A 12,255-nucleotide genomic window follows, 5' to 3' on the forward strand; every position below is an offset into this window, starting at 1 on the left:
GACGGGGCAGAGTAGACCCAGTCAGTGAACAGAAGCTACCGTACGACGGGGCAGAGTAGACAGTCAGTGAACAGAAGCTACCGTACGACGGGGCAGAGTAGACAGTCAGTGAACAGAAGCTACCGTACGACGGGGCAGAGTAGACACAGTCAGTGAACAGAAGCTACCGTACGACGGGTCAGAGTAGACACAGTCAGTGAACAGAAGCTACCGTACGACGGGGCAGAGTAGACAGTCAGTGAACAGAAGCTACCGTACGACGGGGCAGAGTAGACAGTCAGTGAACAGAAGCTACCGTACGACGGGGCAGAGTAGACAGTCAGTGGACAGAAGCTACCGTACGACGGTGCAGAGTAGACACAGTCAGTGGACAGAAGCTACCGTACGACGGTGCAGAGTAGACAGTCAGTGAACAGAAGCTACCGTACGACGGGGCAGAGTAGACACAGTCAGTGAACAGAAGCTACCGTACGACGGGGCAGAGTAGACACAGTCAGTGAACAGAAGCTACCGTACGACGGTGCAGAGTAGACAGTCAGTGAACAGAAGCTACCGTACGACGGGGCAGAGTAGACCCAGTCAGTGAACAGAAGCTACCGTACGACGGTGCAGAGTAGACACAGTCAGTGAACAGAAGCTACCGTACGACGGGGCAGAGTAGACACAGTCAGTGAACAGAAGCTACCGTACGACAGGGCAGAGTAGACAGTCAGTGAACAGAAGCTACCGTACGACGGGGCAGAGTAGACAGTCAGTGAACAGAAGCTACCGTACGACGGGGCAGAGTAGACAGTCAGTGGACAGAAGCTACCGTACGACGGGGCAGAGTAGACAGTCAGTGAACAGAAGCTACCGTACGACGGGGCAGAGTAGACAGTCAGTGAACAGAAGCTACCGTACGACGGGGCAGAGTAGACAGTCAGTGGACAGAAGCTACCGTACGACGGGGCAGAGTAGACAGTCAGTGAACAGAAGCTACCGTACGACGGGGCAGAGTAGACAGTCAGTGGACAGAAGCTACCGTACGACGGGGCAGAGTAGACAGTCAGTGGACAGAAGCTACCGTACGACGGTGCAGAGTAGACAGTCAGTGAACAGAAGCTACCGTACGACGGGGCAAAGTAGACAGTCAGTGAACAGAAGCTACCGTACGACGGGGCAGAGTAGACCCAGTCAGTGAACAGAAGCTACCGTACGACGGTGCAGAGTAGACAGTCAGTGAACAGAAGCTACCGTACGACGGTGCAGAGTAGACACGTTGAGACAACAATCGGACTAACAGAAGTGAGCCCCACGCATTAAACAAGAGAAGCACCACCTTTAGCTTTATAAAATCGCTGTCCGAGCTTTGTCCGTTGATCAGTTGACTTTTCACTGTGGCGCTGAGCGCTGGTAATGATCCACACTCCACAGCTGTTCTTGCTGATTCTCCGACGCAAATCATGCGAATCAGCATCGCGATCATCAATTTGTAATTAAAGAAAGCTTCTGCAGTCTCCACACACGTGTACAACAACAACAACAACGCCACAGCTGGGTGTACTGCTTGAGTTTAAAGTCGTTTTCAACCGTTTCACAACTTTCCACTGTCCAGCTTTCCCTCTCTCTCTCTCTCTCTCTCTCTCTCTCTCTCTCTCTCTCTCTCTCTCCTGCTGTTCTCTGGGATAGAAGCCTCATTTATATTCTGCAGCACGACGGTGTCGCACGCCCCAAAATTGCAGATCCACAAGCTCACAGCGCGGCGTGGATGCGAGGCGTTGTGAGCTTGTAGATCTGCATCCCGCTATGTATTTAAAATGTTTGGGTGGAACTCACCCTGTTGCAGGGTGAGTCTCTGTCTCTGTCTCAGACTCACCCTGTTGCAGGGTGAGTCTCTGTCTCAGACTCACCCTGTTGCAGGGTGAGTCTGAGACAGAGCCTCACCCTGAGTCTCTGTCAGAGATAAAGAATATATTTATACTAATGATGTGTCCTGTGTTTCCAGGGAGCGTCTCTCTCAGAGATAAAGAATATATTTATACTAATGATGTGTCCTGTGTTTCCAGGGAGTGTCTCTCTCAGAGATAAAGAATATATTTATACTAATGATGTGTCCTGTGTTTCCAGGGAGCGTCTCTCTCAGAGATAAAGAATATAATAATAATAATAATAATAATGTGTCCTGTGTTTCCAGGGAGCGTCTCTCTCAGAGATAAAGAAACAGTACAGAGTTTTATCGTTGAAGTTCCATCCTGATAAAGGCGGAGATGAGGCTACCTTCATGAGGATCGCCAAGGCCTACGCAGCGTGAGTACCCTGGTGGTGGCACCATGTCATAACACTACGCCCCCTGGGGACGACACCATGTCATAACACTACGCCCCCTGGTGTTGACACCATGTCATAACACTACGCCCCCTGGTGGTGGCACCATGTCATAACACTACGCCCCCTGGTGGCGGCACCATGTCATAACACTACGCCCCCTGGTGGCGACACCATGTCATAACACTACGCCCCCTGGTGGCGACACCATGTCATTACACTACGCCCCCTGGTGGTGGCACCATGTCATAACACTACGCCCCCTGGTGGTGGCACCATGTCATAACACTACGCCCCCTGGTGGTGGCACCATGTCATAACAGACAGGAAAGAGAGGGAGAGACACGCAGCAAAGGTCGTCATGAACAGGACTCGAACACGCGACGCGCTGTCAGGCCAGAGCCTATATGTGGCATGCGCCTGGACCACTTGGCCAGCGGGCGCCCCCGAGTATATATATATTAACACAGTCCATGCGGGAGAAGGATTTCTACGTGGTTCAAATCCCAACGGTCCGGTGCGGGAAAGGGATTTCTACGTTTACCGCATTCTTTTTTTATTGATTACTTGCAATCGCTTTCTACACCCCCGGGCACTTTACCAACTAGCCCTGGATGATAGCACAGCATTCTGATCACGTGATCCCAAAAAAAAGAAAAAAAATGCCTCTCCCCTCCCATCCTGAAAACTCAGGACGGGAGGGGCTCAAATGCTCATTGTGTGTAGATCTCACACTATCACACAATGGCGGCCCCCATGCGAGCGTAGCCTACTCCAGTCAACATAATCACATTTCATGACATCCAATCGTATCCATGCACCTCAGCCAATCTGCTCCTGTTTCTCCCTCCCCCCTGCATGTCTCAGGGGAGGGAGGGCTCCTGTTTGTTTCAGGGGAGGCGTCTTGTGTAGTGTCTGTCGGAGAACATGTAGCGACATGTTCCGGCTCCATGATGGACACGGATCTAAAGTCGGGTCTCCCTTCCTTCATCAAACTCGAACAAACTTATCACGGATTGTATCGCCGAGGGACGGTTATTTTGTTATGATGATGGTCATCGCTGCGGTCAGATGGAGCAATGCAAAGACGCGCGCCGCTGTTGTCAGCTACGCAAGTCGGCAACACCACCGTCCCTCGGCGAGCCAAGTTGGAACGATACACAGCGACAGACACGTACATAGATGGATAAATAATGACAACGCGTCTTTGCATCGTTCCATGTGCCCGCCGGGCGTCTACTTGATCCGTCATCATCATCATCCTTATAAAAAATAAACAAAACAGTAGTAACGTAGCCCCGAGGTGTTCCCTCAGTCCCATATGCTCATTATTTAGCTCATACAAAAGCCATTTAGCGACGAAAGGTAAATGGGATCAATGTGTACTTTTTCCTCGTAAAAGTAGACATTCAGGGCTTTCATTCGGTGTATAGAATGCATATAGTCAGGGAATATTATCAGTATTCCCAAATTTCCCATGTATATCTGGGAATACATTTCTTACCAAGAATTTTCTTCACCAATGTGTTTGTAAAGGTGTCTACTAACATATCCAACATTGGTTTATATTCAACCACCCTAGGGGAATTTTTGACAGCTGCTGAAAGTTGGGGTACCATACAATACATTATAAGGCAAAATGTTTTAAATTTCAATATGCTTTAAGTATCATGTGACGTGTCAAACTAGGGGTTTTTCATTCCAAGCATTAGTTTTGCACGAAAAACACTCCTTAGGCTAAAAACGGCCATAGCGGTCAACACATTTGGGCATATTTGGGCAAGTGGCTATGGCCAAACGAGGGGGTCTATGGCCAAACTAGGGGTCAAACTAGGGGGTTTTCATGATTCTGAACCCGTTCTAAGCATTCGTTTTGCACGAAAAACACTTGTTTAGGCTAAATTCAGCCATAGAACTTGCCCAAATGTGCTGACCTCATCACATTTGTGATGACGGCGCTTTTTCGTGCAAAACTAATGCTTGGAATGGATTCAGAATCATGTACACACCCTAGTTTGACATGTCACATGCTACTTAAAGCATAATGAAATTTAGAACATTTTGCCTTATAATGTATTATATTCAGCAGCTGTCAAAAGTTCCCCTAGGGTGGTTGAATATAAACCAATGTTGGATATGTTAGTAGACACCTTTACAAACACATTGGTGAAGAAAACTCTTTTCTATTTATTTTTAAAACTGCCTGTCAACGTCTGACATAAAACAGCTCCTAACTCTGCTTCTGTTCAAGATGAGCCTGTCACTACAAAAGCAGGTGTTACATAAAGATAATTATCTCCAGAATGGAAGCTGGTAAAATCTTTTTTTTTAAAAATTGGAGTGGACAAACTTTCTTTTGAGGTATGCGGTGTGCTTCTCGCTATAAGAGAACATTTACTGTCGGCCTAGGAAAAGTGTGTTTGTCCAATGCTATCATCGTAGCATACCTGGGTAATCAGTTTGTGATAGTCTTAGCAAGCTAAGTGTTAATAGAGACGGAACCAGATTTCTCCCATCCACTTACATTAAGGTGGATTTCTCCTCCATCCACTTGCATTAAGGTGGATTTCTCCTCCATCCACTTACATTAAGGTGGATTTCTCCTCCATCCACTTGCATTAAGGTGGATTTCTCCTCCATCCACTTACATTAAGGTGGATTTCTCCTCCATCCACTTGCATTAAGGTGGATTTCTCCTCCATCCACTTACATTAAGGTGGATTTCTCCTCCATCCACTTGCATTAAGTTGCTCAAAAGCGCATGAGGCGATTTCACTCCTCCTTATGGGTAGGAACAAAGTGAATTCTGGGATGGATTGGGTCAAATCATGAACGCGCTGCCATTGACTATCATTGCGTGCCATTCACGTATGAAACATCGTTCACATATGAAACAGCGTTCACGTATGAAACAGCGTTCACGTATGAAACAGCGTTCACTATGAAACAGCGTTCACGTATGAAACAGCGTTCACTATGAAACAGCGTTCACTATGAAACAGCGTTCACGTATGAAACAGCGTTCACTATGAAACAGCGTTCACTATGAAACAGCGTTCACTATGAAACAGCGTTCACTATGAAACAGCGTTCACTATGAAACAGCGTTCACGTATGAAACAGCGTTCACTATGAAACAGCGTTCACTATGAAACAGCGTTCACGTATGAAACAGCGTTCACTATGAAACAGCGTTCACTATGAAACAGCGTTCACTATGAAACAGCGTTCACGTATGAAACAGCGTTCACTATGAAACAGCGTTCACTATGAAACAGCGTTCACTATGAAACAGCGTTCACTATGAAACAGCGTTCACTATGAAACAGCGTTCACTATGAAACAGCGTTCACGTATGAAACAGCGTTCACGTATGAAACAGCGTTCACTATGAAACAGCGTTCACTATGAAACAGCGTTCACTATGAAACGGCGTTCACTATGAAACGGCGTTCACTATGAAACAGCGTTCACTATGAAACAGCGTTCACTATGAAACAGCGTTCACTATGAAACAGCGTTCACGTATGAAACAGCGTTCACTATGAAACAGCGTTCACTATGAAACAGCGTTCACTATGAAACAGCGTTCACTATGAAACAGCGTTCACTATGAAACAGCGTTCACTATGAAACGGCGTTCACTATGAAACGGCGTTCACTATGAAACAGCGTTCACTATGAAACAGCGTTCACTATGAAACAGCGAAACGGCGTTCACTATGAAACGGCGTTCACTATGAAACGGCGTTCACTATGAAACGGCGTTCACTATGAAACAGCGTTCACTATGAAACAGCGTTCACTATGAAACAGCGTTCACTATGAAACAGCGTTCACTATGAAACGGCGTTCACTATGAAACGGCGTTCACTATGAAACGGCGTTCACTATGAAACGGCGTTCACTATGAAACAGCGTTCACTATGAAACAGCGTTCACTATGAAACAGCGTTCACTATGAAACAGCGTTCACGTGTCATCTGCCCAATAACATGAACGTGCGCAATGATAGTCAACGGCCCAGCGCTGGCTCACGCTGCAATACCAAATTCGGCCACTATGTCCATTTCGCCTCGGGGTTTCCTCCGGGTGCCGTCTCTATTAATATATATACTATAAGATGCCTGTGGTGTCATAACGAACAGCGGGAGTATCAAATCAGATGTATTTATAAGTGTGTGTGTGTGTGTGTGTGTGTGTGTGTGTGTGTGTGTGTGTGTGTGTGTGTGTGTGTGTGTGTGTGTGTGTGTGTGTGTGTGTGTGTGTGTGTGTGTGTGTGTGTGTGTGTGTGTGTGTGTGTGTGTCCACAGTCTTCTCTCATTCTCTCTGTGTGTGTATGTGTCCACAGATTGACCAATGGATGATCTGCTCTCATTCTCTCTCTCTGTGTGTGTCCACAGATTGACCAATGAGCAGTCCCGACAGAACTGGGAACAGTATGGCAACCCAGACGGTCCAGGAGGTCAGTGTTCGGCGCCACCTTATGGCTGAAAGTGGTAGCACACATTGTAAAATATAAAAATCACACCTGTTTGAAGTGAGGGGCGCTAATATATTAAAGTCTAACTCATGTGGCCTGGGCCATGGCTCAATGGTCCAGGCACCTTGGCTGGTAATCCAGTCTGGCAGTGTGCCGCGGGTTCGACTCCCGATCCCGACAGCCTTTACTGCATGTCTTCCCCCCCATCTCTCTCCCCATTTCCTGTCGGCCTACTGTCCCTCCAGAAAAAATAAATAAAATAAAGGCGAAAGCCACAAAAAAAAAAGTGTAACTCATGTTGATTAGGTGATGTAATGGTGATGTAAAACAAACGGTGAAAAAACAAACATTATTACAATAAACATATTGTTAACCCATTTTGACCTGAGATCAGATTCTAAAAATGTCTTCTACATCCTGACAGTTTTCTGAAAAAGCTATGTTTCTATGTCAGTGGTTCTTCGATTTTTCAAAAATAGCAGACCTATAAGCTTTTAAACATAATGCTAACACCAAAAGGGGTTCCCGCCCAAAATGGCATTTAATGTTTGTGTTAGGGGACAAGATGACATACATTTAATGTTTGTGTTAGGGGACAAGATGACGTACATTTAATGTTTGTGTTAGGGGACAAGATGACGTACATTTAATGTTTGTGTTAGGGGACAAGATGACATACATTTAATGTTTGTGTTAGGGGACAAGATGACGTACATTTAATGGTTGTGTTAGGGGACAAGATGACGTACATTTAATGTTTGTGTTAGGGGACAAGATGACGTACATTTTCCCTTCATTGTCAATGGCGTTTTTAAAACACTGAAAGCCCACAACCTTTGTTTCTTTCTTTTATGTATGCAATTCTGTTGAAAAATATTTTCTCTCTCTCTCTCTCTCTCTCTCTCTCTCTCTCTCTCTCTCTCTCTCTCTCTCTCTCTCTCTCTCTGTCTCTCCATCTCTCTCTCTCTCTCTCTCTCTCTCTCTGTCTCTCTCTCGCTCTCTCGCTCTCTCGCTCTCTCGCTCTCTCTCTCTCTGTCTCTGTCTCTCTCTCTCTCTGTGTCTCTCTCTCCCCAGCCACCAGTTTTGGCATCGCTCTGCCTGCTTGGATCGTTGACCAGAAGAACTCTATGCTGGTATGCTTACATTATTATCATTATTATTATTGTCTGTACTGTCCTGCTTTTTTGTGTGTTTTGGTGTTTTTTTTTAACCCATATGCTGCCCCCTGCTGGACGCAGAGCCAACCACAGACTGCCGAGCAATTATACATATTGTCAATGCTAGCGAGCTAAACTATAGCCATCCTTGCTCTAGAAAGAGCCAATGTTTCCATCTACACCACCTCTTCAGACTCCATCTCAGCCCGTAGCCCCTCCCCTAGCCCCGACGACCTTACAGGCCAATGCAAAGGCTCAACTTATGTAACTTAGACAGCATTTTATGTAGACACAGCATTATATACTGTATACGCATAGTTTCATTATATAGATATTCCACTGTTAGGTTCTTATAATTTACGTATGATTCACGATAACTAGTCTTTATGTATGTGATGTATCACCATGTGTTGTTCTTGCTTACTGTAAATTTCTCTGGATTAAAGGTATATTCAGTGATTTGACTTAATCTAAATATCACTTATTTTATATTTTGTTCTGGATAATCCTCCCTACTATAGAGTGTGCTGACCACATAAGGAGTTCCACCCTGTCCCCAGTGAGCCCCTGGGGTCAAAAAACCCTAGTTTTGGTGGCGGGTGGCAAAGCCTTCATCCAATCATGATCGAGTGGGGTGCACATGCTGTTGGCCTGTTGCACTTCCCCCCACTGTAGAGCGTGCATGTGCACATTTTGTTACCGGGGCGGACTGGGTGGTTTTCCAAATCACCCAAATCACTGAATGCTCCTTTAAGAGCGTCTGCCTAAATTGTAGTGATAACAGTGCATTGTGTTGTGTTTAATAGTGATCATATCATTGTGTTTAATAGTGATCATATCATTTTGTTTAATAGTGATCATATCATTGTGTATAATAGTGATCATAACATTGTGTTTAATAGTGATCATAACATTGTGTTTAATAGTGATCATATCATTGTGTATAATAGTGATCATATCGTGTTTAATAGTGATCATAACATTGTGTTTAATAGTGATCATATCATTGTGTGTAATAGTGATCATATCATTGTGTGTAATAGTGATCATATCATTGTGTGTAATAGTGATCATATCATTGTGTGTAATAGTGATCATATCATTGTGTGTAATAGTGATCATAACATTGTGTGTAATAGTGATCATAACATTGTGTGTAATAGTGATCATAACATTGTGTGTAATAGTGATCATATCATTGTGTGTAATAGTGATCATATCATTGTGTGTAATAGTGATCATAACATTGTGTGTAATAGTGATCATAACATTGTGTGTAATAGTGATCATAACATTGTGTGTAATAGTGATCATATCATTGTGTGTAATAGTGATCATATCATTGTGTATAATAGTGATCATATCATTGTGTATAATAGTGATCATATCATTGTGTGTAATAGTGATCATATCATTGTGTATAATAGTGATCATATCATTGTGTATAATAGTGATCATATTGTGTTCCAGGTCCTGCTGGTCTACGGTCTAGCGTTCATGGTCATCCTTCCTGTGGTTGTGGTGAGTTTATCTCTTAACGGTCACTTCAGAGACCCTAACCTAACCTAACCTAACCTAACCTAACCTAACCTAACCTAACCTAACCTAACCTAACCTAACCTAACCTAACCTAACCTAACCTAACCTAACCTAACCTAACCTAACCTAACCTAACCTAACCTAACCTAACCTAACCTAACCTAACCCATCCTTCCTGTGGTTGTGGTGAGTTTATCTCTCAACGGTCACATCTCGTGCTTCCCCAAAAACAAGTCAGCGAAAAGTAACATCTTCAATAGCGACGTGTTGCACAGTAGATGGATGGATTCATTCATTCATTCATTCATTCATTCATTCATTCAGATGTGCTGTGTAGACACAGTGGATGGATGGATGGATTAATTAATTAATTAATTAATTCAGATGTGCTGTGTAGACACAGTGGATGGATGGATGGATGGATGGATGGATGGATGGATGGATGGATGGATTCATTAATTAATTAATTAATTCAGATGTGCTGTGTAGACAGTGGATGGATGGATGGTGAATGGATGGATTCATTCATTAATTAATTAATTCAGATGTGCTGTGTAGACACAGTGGATGGATGGATGGATGGATGGATGGATTCATTCATTCATTAATTCATTCAGATGTGCTGTGTAGACACAGTGGATGGATGGATGGATGGATTCATTCATTCATTCAGATGTGCTGCTGTAGATGCAGTAGATGGATAGATTCATTCATTCATTCAAGTTTTATTCATTCTCTAAATTACACTGAGTGATTAAACTCATGTTCAGTGTCATCGAGTAATACAATATCGTATAGTATCAGGAGATCAGGAGAAGGAAAACTAAATGTATAGGATGTGAATTACATATAAATAAAACTAAATGTATAGGATGTGAATTACATATAAAGAAAACTAAATGTATCGATGTGAATTACATATGAATAAAACTAAATGTATAGATGTGAATTACATATAAATAAAACTAAATGTATAGGATGTGAATTACATATAAATAAAACTAAATGTATAGGATGTGAATTACATATAAATAAAACTAAATGTATAGGATGTGAATTACATATAAATAAAACTAAATGTATAGATGTGAATTACATATGAATAAAACTAAATGTATAGATGTGAATTACATATAAATAAAACTAAATGTATAGATGTGAATTACATATAAATACAACTAAATGTATAGATGTGAATTACATATAAATAAAAAGATAAGACACATTTCAAAATGATCTAAAAACACATTGTGGGGTCTGTGTGCTCACTAAGGTTTTAAAACGACTCAGGGGAACCAATGTGGTCAGTTTTAATGTAGTTTGCAGGTCATTCCATGTATTATTAAGACCACAGAAGCTAAAAGCAGATCTAACCAGTTCAGAGTTAACTTTTGGTACCTTGAGTTTGGGTAAATACCTTGACCGGGTGTGGTAGGGCTCAGAGTGTAATGCTTAATTGGGTCGTCCACTCACAGTTAACAGCCTTTGTATTGAGTTTGTGCTTGAAATGTACTGTAATTCTGCAAACTGTTAATACATTTTTCAATCAATCAATCAATCAAAAGAGTCCCATGGCATGACTTTATACAGGAACAGGTGCCTAGGTAGGTAGGTAGGAAGGTAGATAGGTAGGTAGGTACGTAGATATACAGATACATAGATCTTTATTGTCTTTGGAACAAGTACAATGAATGGATGGATGGATGGATTAATTAATTAATTAATTAATTAATTCAGATGTGCTGTGTAGACACAGTGGATGGATGGATGGATGGATGGATGGATGGATGGATGGATGGATGGATTCATTAATTAATTAATTAATTCAGATGTGCTGTGTAGACAGTGGATGGATGGATGGTGAATGGATGGATTCATTCATTAATTAATTAATTCAGATGTGCTGTGTAGACACAGTGGATGGATGGATGGATGGATGGATGGATTCATTCATTCATTAATTCATTCAGATGTGCTGTGTAGACACAGTGGATGGATGGATGGATGGATTCATTCATTCATTCAGATGTGCTGCTGTAGATGCAGTAGATGGATAGATTCATTCATTCATTCAAGTTTTATTCATTCTCTAAATTACACTGAGTGATTAAACTCATGTTCAGTGTCATCGAGTAATACAATATCGTATAGTATCAGGAGATCAGGAGAAGGAAAACTAAATGTATAGGATGTGAATTACATATAAATAAAACTAAATGTATAGGATGTGAATTACATATAAAGAAAACTAAATGTATCGATGTGAATTACATATGAATAAAACTAAATGTATAGATGTGAATTACATATAAATAAAACTAAATGTATAGGATGTGAATTACATATAAATAAAACTAAATGTATAGGATGTGAATTACATATAAATAAAACTAAATGTATAGGATGTGAATTACATATAAATAAAACTAAATGTATAGATGTGAATTACATATGAATAAAACTAAATGTATAGATGTGAATTACATATAAATAAAACTAAATGTATAGATGTGAATTACATATAAATACAACTAAATGTATAGATGTGAATTACATATAAATAAAAAGATAAGACACATTTCAAAATGATCTAAAAACACATTGTGGGGTCTGTGTGCTCACTAAGGTTTTAAAACGACTCAGGGGAACCAATGTGGTCAGTTTTAATGTAGTTTGCAGGTCATTCCATGTATTATTAAGACCACAGAAGCTAAAAGCAGATCTAACCAGTTCAGAGTTAACTTTTGGTACCTTGAGTTTGGGTAAATACCT

General features: G+C 42.0%; 1 protein-coding gene across 1 annotated transcript in view; it reads left to right on the forward strand.

Annotated features, from left to right (window-relative positions):
• LOC306918417 (translocation protein SEC63 homolog) overlaps positions 1-9,513 on the forward strand; it is a gene marked incomplete at its 3' end in the record, with an annotated part of 30,631 nt that extends 21,118 nt beyond the window's left edge. Inside the window, exons 4-7 of the mRNA XM_079531322.1 lie at positions 2,174-2,286; positions 6,708-6,769; positions 7,862-7,920; positions 9,415-9,513. Of these exons, the coding sequence (XP_079387448.1) occupies positions 2,174-2,286; positions 6,708-6,769; positions 7,862-7,920; positions 9,415-9,513 (333 nt within the window). The remainder of the gene's footprint in view (positions 1-2,173; positions 2,287-6,707; positions 6,770-7,861; positions 7,921-9,414) is intronic.
• Between the last annotated feature and the right edge of the window lie 2,742 nt (positions 9,514-12,255).

Source organism: Electrona antarctica (assembly GCF_951216825.1).
Source record: "Electrona antarctica genome assembly, contig: scaffold_104, whole genome shotgun sequence".
Taxonomy (NCBI): domain Eukaryota; kingdom Metazoa; phylum Chordata; class Actinopteri; order Myctophiformes; family Myctophidae; genus Electrona; species Electrona antarctica.